Source organism: Microcebus murinus, chromosome 1 (assembly GCF_040939455.1).
Source record: "Microcebus murinus isolate Inina chromosome 1, M.murinus_Inina_mat1.0, whole genome shotgun sequence".
Classification (NCBI taxonomy): domain Eukaryota; kingdom Metazoa; phylum Chordata; class Mammalia; order Primates; family Cheirogaleidae; genus Microcebus; species Microcebus murinus.
This window is the reverse complement of record NC_134104.1, coordinates 65,469,315-65,490,965: the sequence shown is the minus strand read 5'-3', so window position 1 is coordinate 65,490,965 and position 21,651 is coordinate 65,469,315. Positions and strand designations below refer to the sequence as shown.

Genomic DNA, 21,651 nt, shown 5'->3' with positions numbered 1-21,651 from the left:
CAAGAGATTAGTGTGTGAATAATATATTGTGTCCTGAGTTCAATCTTGAGTAAACCTGAGGGCTAATTAACAAAGGTCACAAAAATTATTCATAGATAAACAAAATATGGTATATCCATACCATAAAAATAAGTAAATTACTGATACATGTTATACCTTGATGAATCTTGAAAACATTATGAAAGAAGGCAGATTCAAAAAGTCACAAATTGTGCGATTCCATTTATATGAAATGTCTGGAATAGGCAAATCCATAGAGACAGAAAATAGATTAGTGGTTGTCAGAGGCTGTAGGGAGGAGAGAATGGGAAGTGACTGCTAATGAGTATAGGTTTTTTTTTAAGGTAATGAAATTGTTCTTGAAATAGATAATGGTGATGGCTGCATAATCTTGTGAACATACTAAAAAACCACTGAATTGTAAATTGTAAAAGTGTGACTGTTGTAGTATGTGAATTATATCTAATAATTCAAGCAGCTTTTAAAAAATGCTATTCATCTATAATGAACTATGGATCCGTTCTTTTTACTACATTCTTTTTTAGAGCTCCATGATATTCATTGATAAAGCAGACTCTAATCTTTCCAGCTTTGTTGAGTAGAATTAAAGAATAAAAACTAGGAGGTTGCTGCAGTTATGGCAGTTTCAAATTATTTCTGAGAGAATTTGGATTTCTAAATATCATTGGTTAACATAAAACAGTGATTATAGCAAAGACACTTTCAAATACGGTTGGATATGCCTCTGGGATTGACAGTGGGAGTTCAAGTGAGTTAAGGATTGCTCTGCAAAGACATTAACTGTTCGAATATACTTTCTACCCCTGTCTCTCTCTCTACCTCCTCTTTAAGGACAATAACTCTTAGATTTGTTCTTTTGAGGCTATTTTCTAGATCTTGTAAGCATGCTTCATCTTATTTTTTTTCTCTTCTGACTGTATATGTTTAAATGGTTTGTCTTCAGGCTCACTAATTCTTTCTGCTGCTTGATCAATTCTGCTGTTGAGAGACTGATATATTAGTTTGTCAGTTGAATTATTAAGCTCTAGATTTTCTGCTTTTTTTTTCATTTCGATCTCTTTGTTAGATTTCTCTAATAGGCTTCTGAATTCTTTCTCTGTGTTATCTTGAAGTTCATAAGCTTTTTCAGGACAGCTATTTTGAATTCTTTGTCTGAAAGGTCACCTATCTCTATCACTCCAGGATTGGTCACTAGTTCGTTTGGTGAGGTCATATCTTCCTGGATGTTCTTGATGCATGGATGATTCTCAGTGTCTGGGCATTGAAGAGTTAGGTATTTATTTTAATCTTCACAGTCTGGGCTTGTTTGAACCTGTGTTTCTTGAGAAGGCTTTCCAGATACTCAAAGGGAATTGTGTTGTGGTCTAAGTCTAGTCACTGCAGCTATGTCAGCACCTGGGGGGCCACAAGCCCAGTAATGCTGTGACTCTTGCAGACCCTTGGTGGTACCACCTGGTGGACTTCGGTAAGATATAAGAGAATACCCTGGATTACCTCTCACTCTCTTGCCTCATTCTCTATACTGGGCTGGTAGAGTTGAGGGAGGAGTGACATGGGCATTCTTTTGTGGTCACCAGCCCCAGGTCACGCCTGAAGCTAGCCCAGTCTCACCCAAAGCCAGTAGTGACTGTAGCCTGGCTACCTGTAATGTTTAGTCAAAGCCCAGCGGGTTTTTTAGTCAGCAGATGGTGGTGAATCCTGCCAGGACTGGGTCCTTCCCTTCAGGGAAGCATGTTTCCTTCTGGCTCAGGGTGGGTCCAGAAATGTTATCCAGGAAATAAGGCCTGGACTCGGGCTTCAGGAGTCTGCTTGGTACTTTATTTTACTGTGGCTAAGCCAGTACCCAAGTTGCAAAACAAAGTCCTCTGAGCTCTTCTCTTTCCTTTCCCCAAGTGGAAAAAGAGTCTCTCTGAGCCGCACTGCCTATAGTTGGAGGAGGGGTGACACAGGCACTGGTTTGACTGTCGCTGCTGGTGTCTCACTGGATTACATGCACCCCCAAGTCCACTGGCTCTGAGCCAGCACAGACACAGGAGTTGCCCAAGCACTGCAGCCCTTGTAGCCCAACTGCCCTATGAATTTAGTCCCCACCCCAGGCTGCTCATTGTCTGCTGGTGGTGGGGCGGTGAGGCTAGCAGGAACTTGGGATTTAGGGTGGAGGATTTCCCTCTGGCTGGGCTGGTCAAAATGCTCCCTCCATGGGCACCAGCAGAATTCTGCCCTGTGCTGTGTTCCCCTGTGCCAGGGTGGCCCTGAGTTTTAATGCAAAGCCCCACAATCACTTCACTGTCCCTCCCACCAGTACACAGATTCTCTCTCTGCTTGGTGTGCTGGTGAGGCACTGCCAGGGGATGGCAGAGGGGTGGCACAGGTAGGGCAAGACTGTCTTTTCTGCCTTCTGCAGTGCCTCTTTCTTTGATATGATGTTGAAACCAAGTAGTATGATCGCTCGTCTGATTTTTAGTTTGTCTGAAGGTGCTTGGATAATTGTTGAATTAGGTGTTTGTGCGGAAGGACTATCGCTGGAGGTTTCTATTCGGCCCTTTTGCTCTGCTCCCTTGGAAAGACAGTAACTGCTGAGACTGCTACGCAGTATCTGCAACAGAAGGACATCATTGCCTATGTCATTTACCCACCACTGCCCATCTGGGAGTACCTGATGGACCATAGGAACTCCTTTTCCTTCCATTCTCTGCCAGATCCTTCTGTTGCCTAGAACCCGTTTATCTACAAAAAGGAGTAAACAACCCAATCTCATTTCTGATCTTTTCCTGGAGTTTACCAAGGGCTGGGTCTGAAATGGCAGAACTGGTTCCAGAGAGTGGTGAGGGAGAACAGACAGCTTTTGTTATGTCTTCTAACCCCACTACCACTTTCTCAGTCCCAGGTCTATCTATACTCAGGTCTGACTCTTCATGCCTCACCTCACAACACTCTTCAGATCATCTAACGAAATGGGAACTTAACTTTGGATATTTCTCTAAAAGGTAGCAAGATATTAAGAACTTGTAGTGTTCTAAGAAGAGGAGGGATCCCATCTTGTCTCCCTGCTAGTTTGTCAGTCTTTATGGCTCAAATATTGGATGATTTCTTTTTGTCCCCATGGAAATATTCTGCTTCAGGCACATTCTATAGGTTAAGTCTGCTTTTGTGAACTGGCCTGAGACATAACCATCGTGTGTAATATTTTTCCTCCTTGTGGAAACATGCTGATTTCCCAATAATAATAACCTTAAAAAGGAACTTTTGAAATGCAATCTACATGCACATTAGACTACTTTTATTCTGAAGACTCATTTTGAGGAAACAGACCTCCAAAAGAGACTCTGACAAGCTAGCAGAGCAAGTCATAGTGGAGATATCTAACACAAATAGGAATGACAACAAATCTCAGAAAAACCAGCTTCGAAAACAATGTGAAAGCCCAAGGAAAAATCTAACTTGGGTATAATTAATGTGTCACAACATTAGAGGGAAGAAGGGAGTCTGTGGGAAACAGGAACCCACCCACACAGGCCTCGCTGCTTGGTGACTGGAGCAAATAGAAGCAAATTCAAAGAGGTGTGATAGCTGATGTCTGTAGAAAGGAATGTGCTGAAATTAAAAAAAAACTAAACTAAAAATAACACTGGTGGCGATGCAGGACAGGAAGGAGGCCACAGTGCAGAGAAATAGGTGATACTGGAGATTCAAGAAAGCCAGGGGTTTCTAGTCATTGTATGACATAGATGACAGAAGAGAAGCCATTGGGAAATTGACTTCCCATTTGAAATGTCAAGAGAGCATTACAAAACCTGGAGTGCCAGGCACATCAGGCGTATTATGTGTTGCTGACCTAGCTAATGTGTGCATGATGACATGAACAACAGAAAAACAAAATAGATATCTAAGTAGTGAAACTCAACAGACAAACAATGATGTAATAGAACCAATGTATGTAGAAAACCTATTGATAGCATACAAGCTTTCAAAAAGTAAGGCTACCAGAAGTAGTAGAAAAGGTTGGAATGTATAACTCATAAATAATCAGGGAAAAAATTATAGAAAACTTTTTTGAACTGAAAAGTCATCTCATAATGGGTATTGAGAGTATATGGAGTTCAACAAGAAAAACATTCCATCCATTCCTTATTTGTTAAGTTTTAAAAGTTAAACAATTTCTGGCAGGAAAGAGAAAATTTTAAAACCTAAGAGTAACAAAGAACTTGGGACCTGAGACTTTGAAGAAGAAAAAAAATCCAAGTGAAGATAGGAGAAAACATTAGGTTCCTGGATAATAGACCATGCAATTTCCTACAGATGGAGACATTTTGAGAACACCTACAGAAAGTAATGGAACTTAGAAAGAACCTTATCAAAGTGCATTTAACGGTTATATAAATAAATAAAATTAACCAGGTTTTCAGACTAGCACTGTCTAAGTAGAACTTTCTGCAGTGTTAATGTTGGAATGTGCTTCTGTGCAGTCCAAAGCAGTAGCCACTGGTCATATGTGGCTACTGAGCCTTTGAAATGTGGCTAGTAGGTCTAAGAAACTGAATTTTCGATTTTATTTACATTTTTATTAAAAATATTTTGTTTTTCGTTTTTAGAGACAGGGTCTCCCCTCCATTGCACAGGCTGTTTATTTAAATTTAAATAGGCCCCTGTGGCTAGCGGCTACTGCAGTAAACAGTGGCGGTGGGCGGCTGCAGTGCAGATTGCAGCATGTCCACATGGAATCTCCTGAGATGCTTTGGATTTCACCAGCATAGAATGAAGTGGGAAGGAGGTTAAGCAAAGGAAGACAAATGTAACAATGTAAATTTTATTTCCAGAGTTTATATACTTTTTAATCCATAAATTGAGAATAATGAGAGTAATTATGTTGATGTTTTCAGATTAGGAAAGTCAGTAGAAAAAAGCAATGTTGCAGATTTAGGAAAAAGTTTGGAAGGGTACATGTCAAACTTGTGCTTACCTCTGTGTAGGGGAGTGGTATTTCTGAAGGAGCAGGGAGAATAAAAGAAGATTTCTACTTTTATTTACTCTGTATACTTTAGTGTGCATTTATATATCACTCACATGAAATGTATAAAAAATAATAAAATACAATAGAAAACACAGGGTGTTCCCCTCTGAAGTGGGTCTGAAAAAAGAAAAAAACAGATGAATGAGGAAAATTGTATTAAAAAGTTTTGGGGAAAATAAAGACAAAAAGGCAGCTTAGGTAGTTTATCTTTTTGATTTAAAGAGAAATAGAGTTTTTACACATGCTGTACAAGTCATTTCTAATGTTTATGAAAATGGACCAGTTAAATATAGCAAAACAAAAAGTTGTAATGGTGGTTACTGGTTAAAAAGTAAAACCCCAAATCTAACATTCTGTTTCCCGTAGGAGACTCACTTAAGTTTACTAAGGGACAAACCAGCCTACCAACCAAGCATCAAGAAAAGCAGGGCTGTCCAGTCATAGCAAAAGATAAAGTTGATTTCACAGCAGAAGCCAAAGAGAAATTCTCAGAGTTCACAATTTGTCATATAGCAGGAACATGACACATGTGGAATCAGTTGCTGAGTGAATGATTATCTGAGCAGAGAAACAAAATACATAGAAAAGCTGGCAGAAATGCTATAGAAGTAAAAATAGAATTTTACTTAAAAGATGTCACAATATATGTAAGAAACACTGCAGATAAGAAATTTGGGTACAAAGACTTGATTTTGCCATTAATTGGCCCTGTGACCTGAGTCTTCTCTGGGCCTCAATTCAGCATGTGCAGTGACTACATGGAGGTAGATGATCTTAAGTTTTTCCCTAGTTTTAAGTTCTATGGGACTTCAACATTTCACTATCAGAATATGAAAATTAGGAAATAATGAATTGGTAAATTACAGAGCTGAATATAGCAAGAAAGGTGAAATTAAGTGACAGAGAAAATGGTAATTGAGGAAATTTTCCTATTTCCTCCTTAAAAAATGGATGTAAAGGATTTTTAAAAACATGTTTGGAGTCTCTGAGGGAGCCCTCTTTTTCTTGCTTATGTTCTGAACATTGAGAACTCAAAGGATTTACATAAAAGTCCTAAAAGTCACCTTTATTAGCAATAAAGGCAAAGCTGGAGGACATACTTTGGTGCCAAGTCAAATGGGTTTGCTAACTGCATTCCAGAATTAGACTCCCCACCCACCCTGTCCCAGGCACCAGCAGCCAGAGTGGTGTGGAAGAAACCATGAGAACTTGAGGTTCTGTATGGAACCTCTAGTGTGGAACCAAACTGAGCATGCCCCATTTATTCTCACAATTACTGCTCAAATGAGTCACCTTCCTTTCTGAAGTAAAGTGATTAAAGGGTGGAGAGAGACCAGTAATAGTTTATGGAAATCCCTTCTCATAGAAATCAGAGTACCATCATGCCTATCAGTCATAAGCTCACTACCTACAAATAACCACTGTTAACATTTTGGTGGTCTATCCTTTGAGACTACATGTTATATAGGCAAGTTTTAAGCAAAAATGGAATCATATAATTATACAGTATGATAATTTCTAAAACAAATTAAAAACTAGTAAATATAACTCAAATTATTTCTAGACCCCTGCACAGTAAACATGAGTGTAGTAGACACGTCTTGTGGAGCTTCCCACCTCGGTGATTTGTCCTCTGGACGTTTTCCTAGTCTCAAGGCTGGACCCTCAGCAGCTGCATCTCTACCCCCTGACTCTGCCTCTTAGGCCACACCTGGCTGACCATGGGGTGTATACCTGACCCACACTGGGTTGGTCAGATTTTTTTCTTTTTCTCCCAAGAATTTGGAATTTTGAATTGAAAAATAGGGAATCATTGTAGCTGAATCATATTAAATCCATTAAGTACAGCCGAGGTCTCCAAAACTGCTTGGGTTCCTATTCCTCTTGAGATTTGTTAAACTCTTTTTTGGGCTTTGCTGTCATTTCATCTTAGATTAAAAATGAAATTGAACAGATCTATTGGTAATGTACAAAAATAATTTCCCTACTTCAAATCTTAGAAACTTTTTCAAAAATGATGTTTCCAAGTAACCTATTGTGCAAAATGGCTTTTGACATTGAGGTTAAATTTTAACACTAAAATCAATTTATTGCCAGTTGGAAATGGAAAGAGCCCAGGGGAGAGAGGAGTTTACATATGACGTATTTTCAGGAGAGCTTTTGAATATGGCATGTCCTCTTAAGTTTTTTCCAACGGGATATGCTTGTTCTAGTCCAGTGATTTTCAGTGGATGTTAGTCAAGCAGGTGCCACCTCCTTAGAGTGCATTTTGGAAAATTGAGAGTGTGCTGTGATCACCACGACTCGGGATGCTACTGGCTCAATACCCAAAAATGTGTGAGACAATCCAACTCAATGAGGGTTTGTTTTGTGCCCCCCCCACCACACACACACATACTCTAATGCTGCTACAAATATAAATGGGTAGTGTTGTAGAGCATATTAATACTGGGAAATCTTCATGAAAAATTAAACAAAAAGCTTAAGCTAGAAGAAAGTTGTTTTCGTTTTCAGTTGTTGCATAACAGAGTAACACAAACTCAGCAACTCAAAACAACATTCATTGGTTAGCTCACAGTTCTATAAGTCAGAATCTGGGCTTTACTGGGTTGTCTGTTCAAGGTCTCACAAGATTAAAATCAGGTTTCAGCCGGGCTGACTTGTCTCTTATCCAGAGGTTCTGGGGGAAAAATCCATTTCCTTATAGGTCTGAGGTCCACATTTCCTTGTTAGCTATCAGCTGGAGATCACTCCCAGCTCCTAGAGGCTACTTTCTAGTCCTTACACATGGCCCCCTCCAACATCAAAGCCAGCAACGGTGTGCTAAATTCTTCTTGTTCTTTCTTTCTTTCTTTTTTTTTTTTTTGAGACAGAGTCTCGCTGTGTTGCCCAGGCTAGAGTGAGTGCCATGGCGTCAGCCTATCTCACAGTAACCTCAAACTCAAGCTATCCTACTGCCTCAGCCTCTCGAGAAGCTGGGAGTACAGGCATGCACCACCATGCCTGGCTAATTTTTTCTATATATATTAGTTGGCCATTTAATTTCTTTCTATTTATAGTAGAGACGGGGGTCTCACTCTTGCTCAGGCTGGTTTCGAACTCCTGACCTCGAGCAATCCGCTCACCTCAGCCTCCCAGAGTGCTAGGATTACAGGCGTGAGCCACCACGCCCGGCCTTCTTGTTCTTTCAGTACTCTGACTTCCCCTTCTGCCACCAGCCAGAGAAAAACTCTTTTTTAAAGGGCTCGACTGATTGCGTTATGTTCACCCATATAGTATCTGTACTTTAAAATCAGTTGACTTCAGATTTTAATTACATTTGCAAAATTCCTACATTGCAGTACCTATATTAGTGTTTGATTGAATAGCCAAGGAGCAATAATCTTGGGGGATCATCTTTAGAATTCTGCCCTACCATTGTTGAATTGTAGAATTCTCCTGCCATTGTTGGTATGAAGAGGGAGGCTTAAGTGAAACAAAGCTATTTTCTCAAAATAATTTATTCACTCTGCACATTATGTTCTGTAAATATTACAGCATTTCCAACTTGCATTTTTAGTTGAAAAGGATTTCAGTGCAGTAGTGTTACTATTGCAAAAGCAATGAAAGTGATTGATAATTTATAACAGGAGATTTGAGATTCTTGTTGAGACTTCGATTATTAAATTAATGGAGACACATAAAATGTAGGGATCTCTCTGAATTTCAATATAGACTACTTTAATATTTCATATTATTGCTCTCTCTGTTTATATATATATAATGGTAAGAAATCTAAGTTGTGAAATGGTAATTTTATTTTGGAATAGCTATAGTTTTTCATTTTATCTTAAAAGTATCCCCAATCTATTACACAATGTTTTATTGCCTCTTGCATTACTGTTTTTATTTTTTTTTTTTTTTGTCTAATTTATCTTCTATTCCTTGTTGCACCATTTAAAGAATATGGTCTCCAAGGTCTTTTTACACGCTAGACATTGACAGTATGTCTCAACAGCATTTCAAGACAGAGGATAGATTTTCTGTGACACTTTCTTCCTACTCTTTCCCATGACATAACCTAGGAGATTATTTTGACTACACACTTCATAAATAAATAAGACCTAGCTCATTTGAGACAGTAATTATACTTCTCCAATTTGTCTGCTTTGACTGTTACTTACCTTGGCATATTATTCCAACTTCAAATAAGGTTACTTCTTCATGTCCCTTATTACTTATCTAAATGTTATTGTTTTCTAGTGTTGGTCTATACATCTGCTTTTTTATTTTCCTGTGCTATTCCAGAGTGATTTCTGATAGTCTTATTTTTTTTTTTTTTTTTTTGAGACAGAGTCTCACTTTGTTGTCCAGGCTAGAGTGAGTGCCGTGGCGTCAGCCTAGCTCACAGCAACCTCAAACTCCTGGGCTTGAGTGATCCTTCTGCCTCAGCCTCCCGAGTAGCTGGGACTACAGGCATGCGCCACCATGCCCGGCTAATTTTTTATATATATATCAGTTGGCCAATTAATTTCTTTCTATTTATAGTAGAGATGGGGTCTCACTCTTGCTCAGGCTGGTTTTGAACTCCTGACCTTGAGCAATCCGCCCGCCTCGGCCTCCCAAGAGCTAGGATTACAGGCGTGAGCCACAGCGCCCGGCCTGATAGTCTTATTTTTAAATCCAAACTTCTATAAAAGGTGGTATGTGCATCTGACTGCTTCATTATTTGATTATGTCCCCAAACATTTATATATTGAAATACGTATTTGTAAAATATAAATTACTTTTAATTTCTTATTGACATATCAATTAGGACATTGTATTTATTTGCTTTTGGAAATTTTGTATACATAGGTCATACCATCTATGAATTTCAATTCTGATGGTAAAAGAGGCATTATAAAATACATGTGATTAAAAAGGGGAGGGTGCATCTGATAGGACTAAGACCTACTGTTCTATCACACAAAGAAAACATGCTAGCCTATATGTCCTTTCCTGCAATGCCCTGTTGTTAATCCGCAGCCTGGATGTCTTGCTGCATACATGGATAGAATAGGTTTTCTGTCTAGGCACTGTTATTTGTCTTCTGGTGTCAAAGAGTGATGTTCTTCATTCATATCTTTCATTGCTCATTTTAATCTAGATATATCTTTTAGTTTTCCTCAACTTTGCAGCAGGAGGTTTAGCTTATCAATTCATGCATTTGAGGTTTTTAGCAGTGTTTACTTTTGCAGAAGACTATAAGATTTGCAGTATGGTAACTCTTTTGTTCTCTTATCAGTTACCAACAAATTTGTGCAGTGGTTTGTCCAGTGGTTTTTTAATCCAACCCCTTCCCCCCAAAAAAAACTTAATGTAGGATTTTTTTATCCACAGTATTATAGATAAGCTAAGTCTTGTCACATTCTACCTTCTGTAGAGCACTCATAACTAATGTACAATGAAATAGCATGATATTAATAGAAAAAGCAATAGAATAAAAATAAAATCTGGGTTCTTGATCCTTGCCATCATTTATTCCTTGAGAAAGTTGTGCAGCTTCTGTGAGTCTTGATCTTCTCACCTACAGGTAGGAATATCTGTCCTGCCTATCTGCCAGGGTGATTGTTAGGATCAAACAATACAATGGCAGCTAGAGAAATGCAAAAATTCTAAAATGTCTCATACTAGCTGTTAGGTCTTACCACCTGGAAAAAATTTGGTCATTAAATCAATCTTGTAGACGGCTTCAGATTACTTTTTTGTCATCTTCATCAGAGTTAAAGCAATTCTGCGTAAAGGGTGAGTTGGAAGGGGACTTATAGTTGGCCATTTGGTTGGCTATTGAGGTGGAGTGGAGATGGCAGCCTCAAGGCACTGGAAATGAAAATGGGGAAGATAGCTCTCAGAAGCATCAGCAGGACTTGGAAACCATCTGGACTTGGGTGAGGGAAAGGAAAGAATATTGGACCTGAGCGACTGGGAGGTTGGTCGTCAAGAGACAGATCAGTTATGAAGGAGGGAAAGGCTGTGCTTCCCATCAAGGCTGGCCACGTTTGGGCTGCTGCTGCTACACCCAGATGGAGATGTCCAAAGGCAGCTTGGAATGTAGGCCTGAAGCTTGAAGAGACAGTTAGAGATTGGACCAGGGAACACTTCTTCAGTGAGATCATCTTCAGTAAAATTAAACAGTGAGAATGAAACAAGATGGGGACTGAGTATGGAGCTTCATAGAATGAATGTCTGCATTCAATAGCCTGCCGGGCAAGAGGAGCCAACGAAGGCTCTTCCAACCCTGAGTCCCAGAGTCTGTGACAGTTCTGTTCTATAGAGAAAGGGGCATGGGAAATGAACACTTACTGCTCTTATCAGTTTATATATTATTAATAAAAAAGAGGTCCTTGATAATCTGATAAACCACCAAGTGAAGATTAAATCTTCCAAAGATACATAAACTAAAAATGAAAAACAAACAAAAAACTGAACAGGAATTTACATTTTGTTAAATAGCCTATAGCCAAGTTTAAAAATGGAATGTATGTTTTTCAAATTAATACTATTGCAGACATGCTGTATTCTTACTGAAAGACTAGTTTACATAAAATAAAACTTTAATACTATTGATTCATACTGATTTTCTTCTTTTCTTCCCTTTTTCTTCTAGATTTTACATTGTGCTATAGGTAAGTGTGGATTTTTTTCTCTACTATGTACAGTGGATTCTCTACTGTTCTCTACTATGTACAGTGGATTCTTTTTTTTAAGTCATAAATAATAGGCTTGATTTGATGCCTATTAAATATTGAAAAAAACTAAACCATTTAATCATTATATATAAAAATGTTCAAATTGGAATGGCTTTTGGTTTCTGAAATCATAGGTGCTATTTAGGTATTATCACTGAGTACTTTATTAAATATCCCAGCTATTTTGTCCTGTCAGTTTAAAAGAAGTGTCTCCCACCTTCTTGTACAAGGGTGATAGAGAAACACTAGCACGTTTATGAAACTGTGGCTGGAGGCCTGGTGCTGGGCTGCATTGGAGAGCCCTCTCTGTGATCACTGGAACACTATATTCTCTCTCAAAGATGAGGAGACTTATACTTAAGGAGGACACACAGGTGGAGACATAACCATTGGGAGTCTTAGAGAGATCACTTTGTTACCTGGCTCTGTTATATTTAAGGAAGACAAAGCATCTTTATTATCAAGAGTTGCACCTCTGCTATTTTCCCACTTGGGTCATGGGTAGACTTTAGGGACCCCTCAAATGATTTGCAGACTTTTATATGCATGTTTCTATGTTTATTTTGGGGGTAGAGAGAAAATTCACAGTTTTCATTAGATTCTCAGAGGAGTTTGTGATCCCAAAATGGATAAGAAATGCTGCTTTATAACTTTTGAACAGTAGGTTTGAAAGGGGCTTGAGTATCTGGAGGCTTTGTTGGAATAAAAAAATAAATAAATAAATAAAAAATAAAAAATGAAAGGGGCTTGAGGACTGACCTGTCATGTCCTGGGCAAGGTTCAGTGACCTTGCCCAGGTCACACAGTCATAAATGGTGGAACTTCATTTGGAGCCAGGTCAGTGACACCAGGGCCTGGCTATCTGGTTTTATTTTGTGATTACTGGGTTTTAACGTTTGTGTAGTCTTACACATATTTCCTTTCTACTTCTTTACAATTTTGAGTTGAAAAATTGTGTCATAAATGGTTAAATAAGTTTTAAGCATAAGCTATCAGATTTAGGGATGTCTTTGGCCACAGAACGTTCTGGAACCACTCAGGCCTTCTCCATGTGGTTGAGCCTGTGCCTCATTCTCCCTCACTCCTAACCTTGTGCTGTTTCTGTATAAAGCTCTTAGATGCCTGTTTTTAAGTATCTTAGTCAGTTCAGACTGCTATAACAAAATACCATAGACTGGATAGTTTGTAAACAACAAACATTTCTTTCTTACAGTTCTGGAGGCTAGAAATTCCAAGATCAAGATGTATGTGGTGAGGGCCTGTTCCTCATAGATGGCACCTTCTCACTGTGTCCTCATATGGTGGAAGGGGCAGACAAGCCCCCCCTGGGCCTCTTTTACAAGAGCACTAATCGCATTCATGAGAACCCTCAGGACCTACACCTAAAGGCCCTACGACTTAATGCTATTGCTCTGGAGATTAGCTTTCAACATACGAATTTGGGAGGAGATACAGACATTTAGACCATAGCACTAAACGTGTATACTATGATTTTAATTAATATTTAATTATATATTAATACCCCAAATACTTCTTTATAAGATCTCTATCCCAGGAAATAAAGTTTCTGACAAGTATACTTTTTCATTCACACCAAAAAAATTACTGACTGCCCAGCAGGCATGGATGCCACACATTGTGGTGGGCAGTGGGAACAGAGGTGAGCAGGCCCAGGCTCAGGTTCAGGAGACCCCAGTCAGATGGGTACCCCTGTGAGCTCCTCTGGCAGAACGCACCTTGAGGACTAGTGTCCATGTCACACTCTGCTTGGAGGGGTTGTCAGCGGGTTTTTTCCCTCATCAGACTGTGAGCCCCTTGAGGGCCGACTCTTATATTTATCTCTGCATCCCTGAGGCCTAGCCTGTGCCTGACACACAGTAGATAATTTAAAATTTCTTATTTCCTCAAGGACCTTGTTCTGTCAGTGATTGTTTCTCTCCTGCATCATCACCCGTTGCTATCTATCTTTTCCTTTTCAGCTCACAGAATGCTCAGAGTGCTCCATCTTAAAAATAATTTTTTTATTTTTTGAGATAGGGCCTTGCTCTGTCACCCAAACTGGAGTGCAGTGGTGTGATCATTGCTCACAGCAACTTCAAACTCCTGGGCTCAAGGGATTCTCTTGCCTCAGCCTCCCCAGTAGCTGGGACTACAGGTGACCACTCCCAAACCCAGCTAATTTTTTAAATTTTTTTTGTAGAGATGGAGTCTCACTATGTTGCTCAGGCTAGTCTCAAACTCCTGACTTCATGCAATCTTCCCACCTCCGCCTTCCAAAGCACTAGGATTATAGGTGTGAGCCACTGTGCCCAGCCTCTTAACAATAATTTTTAACTTAACCCTTGACCCTGCATTCCCCTGTTACTACTATATTATTCCTCTCCATCCCTTTTTACCAGATTTGTGGTAGACTCTTTCTACTTCTTCACTCTCTGTTGTACCTTAACCTAGCAGATGAGCTTCTGTCCCCTTTGTCCTACAAAAATTACCCGCTGGTCTAAAATCAGTAGCAGCTTCTGCTAAATTCTGAGGACATATATGGAATTGACTGGATTTCTCAGCTACATTGGGTACCTCTGATGACTCCCTCCTTGAGAGCCTGCTCCTTTAGCTTTCACTGTAGCAAGCTCTCCTGGTTTTTCTTGTCCTCTGTGGTTCTTTTCTTTCTTCTTTGGGTGCTTCTCTTTCTCTCCTTGCCCCCTAATTGTGGGTGTTCCCAGGGTTCTGTCTTAGCTCATTGTTCTTCTGACTGAACACGCCCTTTGTGAGTGATCTCTTCCCTTCCATGGTATGAGATGGGCATGACACCCACTTTTCTAATTCCAAGCCATGCCTGCACCCTAGACTCCACCTTGTTCATTGGGTTCCTGGATATCCACTTCTGGTTACACTCAGGACCTCCTCGGCCTGACCCAGACTCCCAAACTTGTTCTGCCTCCATATTCTCTTTGTCAGGGATGCCACCAGTCATTTAGCCACCCATCCTAGACCCAGAGCTCATTGATGGTGACTCTTTCTCCCTTAACCATATCCCTATAGCCAGACAATCAAGTTTTGTTGGTTCCATTTCCTAAATATTTCTCAGATTCATCCCTGTTCAGGACCTCAATATATCTCATCTGGACTCCCATGTGGGTCTTCCTGAACTTCTAGGGCTATAATAAAAATATTAGTAATAAGAACCACTATTTCTTGAGTATTTAGCGTGTCCCAGTGCTTTACATTCATCATCTCCTTTACTTCACATTTTACAGCTGACAAGCCTGAGGCTAATAAAGGTTTAGCTAAAAAGGCTAAAAAGGACCCTTCCCACCTCTCCAGTCATACTGTGTCCATTCCCTGCCTCTCACCCATGCTTCAGCAACCCTGACCTTCTTGCAAGTCCCTCCACGTCCCACGTGACCGCACCCTTGTGTCTGCGCTGTGCCCGACCTTTGCTCTCTGCGTGGAGTGAATAGGCGGCCCATTTACCCATCTAACTCTTAGCTGGTCTTCCTCCAATAAACTTCCCAGCTACCCACCAGCTAGATTAGGTACCGTTCCTCACTTTTTTCTGTAATACCCTACACTTCGCTCTATTGTTAACACTTTCCACATTATGTGTGTGGTTTTGCGCTGTACCTGTATCCCCACCAGTGTCACTGAACATTTTGAGAGTGAGAACTGTTTCTTACTGATCTCTCTATCCCAGCACCTAACAGTAACTACATAGCACCAAGTGAGAGCTTGGTGAACATGGGATCATAATCTTACCAAATTCTGGCAGAAATTTCTAAAACTTGTTCAAAGTGTTTTCAGTTCCTTAAAAGAATTAATGATAATAATAAATACACTGTTTCTAACATTAGCCTAAAAGCAGTGCTTCATTTCTTAACTTATACAACTTAAGTTTATTTTTAGAATGATGGTTTATTTTCTTGTAGCATTCTGACCATTTTTTACTATCACAACTTAGTCTTTGAGAAACTTATTCTAGAGCCTTGAGATATCTTTAGTTTATGTACTATTGATGAAAAGTATGGACCACAGTCAGACCTGGGTTACTTACTAGCTATATGACTTCTGTGTGACTTAACTTTTGTGCACCTTTTACTTTTTTCATCAGTAAAAAGGGGATAATAATACCAACCTCATAGGGTTCTTATGAAAATTAAGTGGAACAATGTATGAAAAACACTTAGCACAATGTCTGAAACATGGCTATGTTGAAAATTGCCAAGTAAAATGGTAGCTGTTATTATTAACTAAAGCAATATCGTGTCGTAGAGTGTTAAAACTTTATTCTGCCTCTAATGTAACGTTCAATATTTAGATCTGTATAGATGTAACTCTTTTGTGTTTTTTTTTAAATTATAGTTCCTTTGTAAGTGAGCACTTCAGGGCCATTTATTCTTAGTATGGGTTGGAGTTGCATTGTGTTCATAGTTGTGACGATGCAACTTGGCAAAAATGGCCTCCAGAAACAAGAAACTCAAATTCCACATGAGGGCCTCATTTCTGTGAGGAAGTCAAGCCTGTGTCCTTGTAAATGAGTTCCTATGTCTCAACTTTTTCAAAGTAGGTTGGTTGTTCTCCATTGATAATCCAGGGACAGGATTTTTCAAATGCTGTGGTTGCAGCCCTCAACCTAAGATTTGTAGTGCTTTGTATGTACTTGGTGTTTTGCCTTTTAGAAATGAGAATTTTTTTAAAACACCAAAACCCAATTTGAAATATGTTTTTCACCAGACTACAAAGAAGAGTTGTGATTTCTTTATTCACATGGCATGGTTTGTATTGAAAGATGTATTGTCATTTCTCTGCGTTGTCTTCAAGATTAGATTGGGCAAGAAGCATGGGGGATATGAGAAATGCTAAGCAGCTCTGCAAGGTCTTTCCTCCCCTTCATTAGGGTAGAAATTAGAGGTAGAGAGACGTGAGCTGAAGATATTCTTGGTAAAATGTGACATTGTGCATTTGAGGAACATTTCACGTCGTAAATTATACTGCCAATATAAATAACTTTGGGAGTTTTCTTTTGATTGAAAGCTGTGGAACAGATAGGAACTCAGTCATAGCCCAGAGGGTGTTATGTCTAAACTTGAGTATTCACACTTTGATTTCATCAACAGACAGGGTCAAAAGATCTTTCACTTAGATGTCCTGGATTTGAGGTTTCAAACATTTGCTGTGTGGGCTAGCTTGTACTCCTCTCAAACATCAGACACCTTTTATTAAATTTTTGTTAAACTTAATTTCAAAAACTCACAGTCACCTTAATATTAGTGGGTAGCATATGGTGCCAAACTGATTGTATTAGGTTACACATGGTGCCAAGGGAAGTGGAGCAGCTGCTAGGGAGACACCTGTCTCCTGTCAAAAATATTTTCTGGCCAGGCATGGCATCTCACACCTGTAATCCTAGCACTTTGAGAGGCCAAGGCTGGAGGATCGCTTGAGGCCAGGAGTTTGAGACCAGCCTGGGCAATAGTGAGACACAGTCTCTACTCCCTCCCCCCTGAAAAAAAATTACCAGGGCATGGTGGCACATGCCAGCTACTTGGGAGGCTAAGGCAGGAAGATAGCTTGAGCCCAGGAGTTTGAGGTCACAGTGAACTATAATCAAGCCACTGTACTCTTGCCAGGGTGACAAATTGTGAGACACTGTCTCACACACACAAAAAATTCCATCCCACCAATTAGAGCTAACTAAATCCTCTCTTGAACTGCAACACCCCTCCTCTAGCACCCCGCTTTTAGAAGGTCAGGCTTTTATCAGTCGTTTACAATGCAGCATTATAAAAGAACTGCCATCATTTGTTTTTAAAACCAGACATGGAACCCTCCAAGTTTTAGCAGAAGAGAACTCTGATAGGGGAACATCCTGGAGGGGAGGGGCTAACTCTTCCACATGTCTCTGACCTGGAATTCGGCTTTTACACCTGTACCCAGCCCTCTGGGCTATGGCTGGGCAAAAAAACAAAACTGCTTTCTCTGGTACCATGCTTAGTTGACACTTTTAAAAATGAACCTTACCATATTGTAAGGAAGAAAAAAGGGAATACTTATCTAAAATACAGTATAAAAATTGTCATATTCCCAAAGAATAAATTTTCTGATTCACCTGCCTCCCTTTTAGTTACTGTGAGCTGGTGCAGCTATACATGTACCTTGCTGACTCTCTATAAGCCTTGTTCTTAGCGGGACCCCTTTACTCCAAGCCCATTTCTCTGGCTCTCTCACAAATGTAGATAAAAAACATTTCCTAACCAGATTTAAACATTGCCTTCTGCCTGGGGGCATGCTTGGTGGTGGGGATGGCGGAGGGGAGGTGGGGAAAGTGGACATAACCTTGCCAGGCAGGCTGGCCTGTCTGTCTGCCCAGCAGTTTCTAAGGTTCAGCCCCGGAGAGCTGCCTGGCTGCAGTGGGGAAGTTGGAGGCCTGGGTAGGAGGTTGCCAAAAGCAACCTTCCCTTCCTTTGCAATATCTACCTTTGTCACTTATTAAAGTACAGTGGTTTTCTAGTATCCTGACACCAAAAAGCCCTATATCAAGACCACATTGACCATATTCAAACTTTAATCTTTCCCAAATCAGCAAAGACCTTCATACCAGCCTCGCTTAGCCTCCCTCTACCTTGGCTCTGGTTAATTCTCTTGCCTCCTGATCAAATTTTCCCTCTTCCCCTCCAGACAGAGTGAAAAGAGAAAGGCAAGAAAGTTTTAGCACCTGTGTCTTTTGGCTTCAGCCCCTGTTCTCTGAATAAACCTTGTGTTTTCACACCTCCATAATTCTGTACATACCATTGCCTTTGCCTGCCACACCCAGCCCTGTTGTTCCCTGCTGTATGAGAATGTACTGACATGCAGAGAAGCAAGAGAGAACTAAAGCATGCCCAAAGTGCCTGAGCAGGGAGGGTAGAAGACTTACCCAGGGCGTGTGTACACTGTCTGACATCTGACAAGTTCTCAGTGAGCAGTACCCGATTATTGGGCAAAACATAATCCCTGAGGGTTTCTATGCCCCCTTGGCATTCAGAAGGGAAAGCTATGAAGAGAGCCCAGATCATAGAATTTTACATTCTGCTGTCCTTTCAGGAACAGGGGTTCATTTTGAATGGAAACCTCTTATTTCTCTTCTCTAGAAGATAATATTAGCTTGCTATCCAGGCCATCAGAAACCAACCTAAGGCAAACCCTGCTGGAAACATTACTCACTCTGTGGCAAGTCAGACATCTTCCTTCTGGGTTTTCACATCTGTAAAACTGGAGGGTTGGACTAGGTGCTTAATGTTCTCTAATATTCCTTACAGCTGGGTGTTTTAAAATTCTATGAAACTCTTAACTGTGATGTCACTTCAGAGATGAATGCCAGTGATCTGAATAGTGTGATATGAAAGGTGAATATGCTAGATGTTTAAATGTGCCTATGTAAGAGTGTTATGAAACTGATTTCAAGTATCGTTTTACTACCTTTTTCTCTTGATATATTTTGAAAGTGACATCAGAAAGCAGAATTGGGATAGGACACACACACACACACACACACACACACACACACACGCGATTTTCTATGATGTGTATTCACCATGGCCATCACTAGATGGCACCCTTGCATTATTAAGGAAATTTTCTCTTAGTCACAGGACTTCTGGAGGACTTATAATAAGAATACATAGTAGTAAATCAATAGCTAAACTTGAGGAATGAGCGAGTTAACCAGAGAAAAAAGAAATGGATGTTTCCCCGTCACTCACTGTCTGATGACTTGATCATTAATATTTGAGGTAATGAAACTCTGGAACTTTCTACATTGCCCTGAAGGAAATGATCATATAAATATTTCTTAATTATAAGGTGTAAGTTACTTTTAAAATTAAAAATAAGCTTAATTTACTTAGTGAAAAAGGATGCTATATTTCAGAAGTTCTCTGGTGAGATGGTTTGTGATAGTCTGAAGTCAGTAAACCTTCCACTTACATTCTTAGCCTCAAAAGCAAGGTTAGTACCATGAAGTTGGAAACACCATCTAGTGACTGAGTTGACTAAATTCTGTTAAACCAAAAAATAAAAGCTCAAGTCATCTTTTAGCCAAAGAATGATTTGGTTTATGATTCTGTGGCAGGAGTTGAGCAGTTAAATAATGCATTAATAAAAGTAGCAAGAAACCTTAGGAATATTATATGACAGTGATGTCATCTTTTATACTTCTGTATAGTTTTCCTGGGAGAGAATTTTTCTCTTCTTCATTTATAGTGAACATCTTTCCATTAATTTTTTTCAAAGACTTTAGTATTTTAGAATTGTTTTAGGTTCACAGCAAAATTGAGAAGATACAGAGACACCATCTGCATGTGTCCCCTGCCCTCACACAGGCATAACCTCCCCATTATCAACAGGCCCCCAGAGTGGCACATTTGTTATCAGTTAATGAACCTACATCGACACATTGTTATTAGCCGAAGTCCAGTTTACATTAGGGTTCACAGTTAGGTATTGTACATTCTTTGGGGTTTGGACAAATGTATAATGACATGTACTACCATTATACTATCACAGAGTATTTTCTTTTTCTTTTTTTTTTTTTTTTTTTTGAGACAGAGTCTCACTTTGTTGCCCAGGCTAGAGTGAGTGCCGTGGCATCAGCCTAGCTCACAGCAACCTCAAACTCCTGGGCTCAAGCAATCCTCCTGTCTCAGTCTCCCGAGTAGCTGGGACTGCAGGCATGCGCCACCATGCCGGTTCATTTTTTTCTATATATATTAGTTGGCCAATTAATTTCTATTTTTATAGTAGAGACGGTCTCGCTCTTGCTCAGGCTCGTTTCGAACTCCTGACCTGGAGCAATCTGCCCACCTCGGCCCCCAGAGTGCTAGGATTATAGGCGTGAGCCACCGCACCCAGCCTCACAGAGTATTTTCACTGTCCTAAAAATCCTCTGTGTTCTACCTGTTCACCCCTCCCCCCAATTCCTGGTAGCCACTGATCTTTTTGCTGTCTCCATAGTTTTACCTTTTCCAGAATGTCATTAGTATGTAGCCTTTTCAGATTGTTTTCTTTCACTTAGTAATATGCATTTCCTCCATGTCTTTTCATGGCTTGACAAGCTCATTTCCTAGCACTGAGTAATAGTCCATTTTCTGGCTGTAAATGAATTTATCCATTCACCTACTGAAGGACATCTTAGTTGCTTCCAAGTTTGGGCAATTGTGAATAAAGCTGCTGTGAACATTGTATGCAGGTTTTTGTGTGGGCATAAGTTTTCAACTCCTTTGGATAAATGCCGAGGAGCATGATTGCTGTATCATATGTTAAAAGTACGTTTGGTTTTCTAAGAAACTTGCAAGCAGTCTTCCAAAGTGGCCACACCGTTTTGCCTTCCTACCAACAATGAATGAGAGTTCTTCTTCCACACACTTACCAGCATTTGGTGTTGTCAGTGTTCCAGATATTGGCCGTTCCAATAGATGTAAAATGTTATCTCAGATTGTTTTAATTTGCATTTCACTGATGACACACGATGTAGAGCATCTTTTCATATGCTTATTTGCCATCTGTATATCTTAGTTGGTGAGGTGTCTTATAAAGATCATTGGCCCATTTTATAATCAGTCTCTTTGTTTTCTTATTATTGAATTTTAAGAGTTTTCGTATACTTAGAATAACAGTCCTTTTTCAGGTATGACTTTTGCAAATATTTCCTCCCAGTCTATGGCTTGTCTTTTCAATCTCCTGAGTGTATGTTTTGCAAAGCAGAAATTTTTAATTTTAGTGAAGTCCAGCTTGCCAGCTTTGTGGACTTTAGCCATTCTAATAGTTGTATAGTGATATCTGTGGTTTTAATTTTCATTTATCTAATGACAAATAATGCAGCACATCTTTTCATGTTCTTACTTACCATCTGCATATCTTATTTGATAAGGTGTCTAT

General features: G+C 39.7%; 1 protein-coding gene across 2 annotated transcripts in view; it reads left to right on the top strand.

Moving 5' to 3' along the window:
* HACD2 (3-hydroxyacyl-CoA dehydratase 2) overlaps positions 1-21,651 on the top strand; it is a 94,462-nt gene that overhangs the window by 7,109 nt on the left and 65,702 nt on the right. For both annotated transcript variants that reach the window (XM_020287124.2, XM_012780466.3), the window contains exon 3: positions 11,661-11,679. In XM_020287124.2, the coding sequence (XP_020142713.1) occupies positions 11,661-11,679 (19 nt within the window). The remainder of the gene's footprint in view (positions 1-11,660; positions 11,680-21,651) is intronic.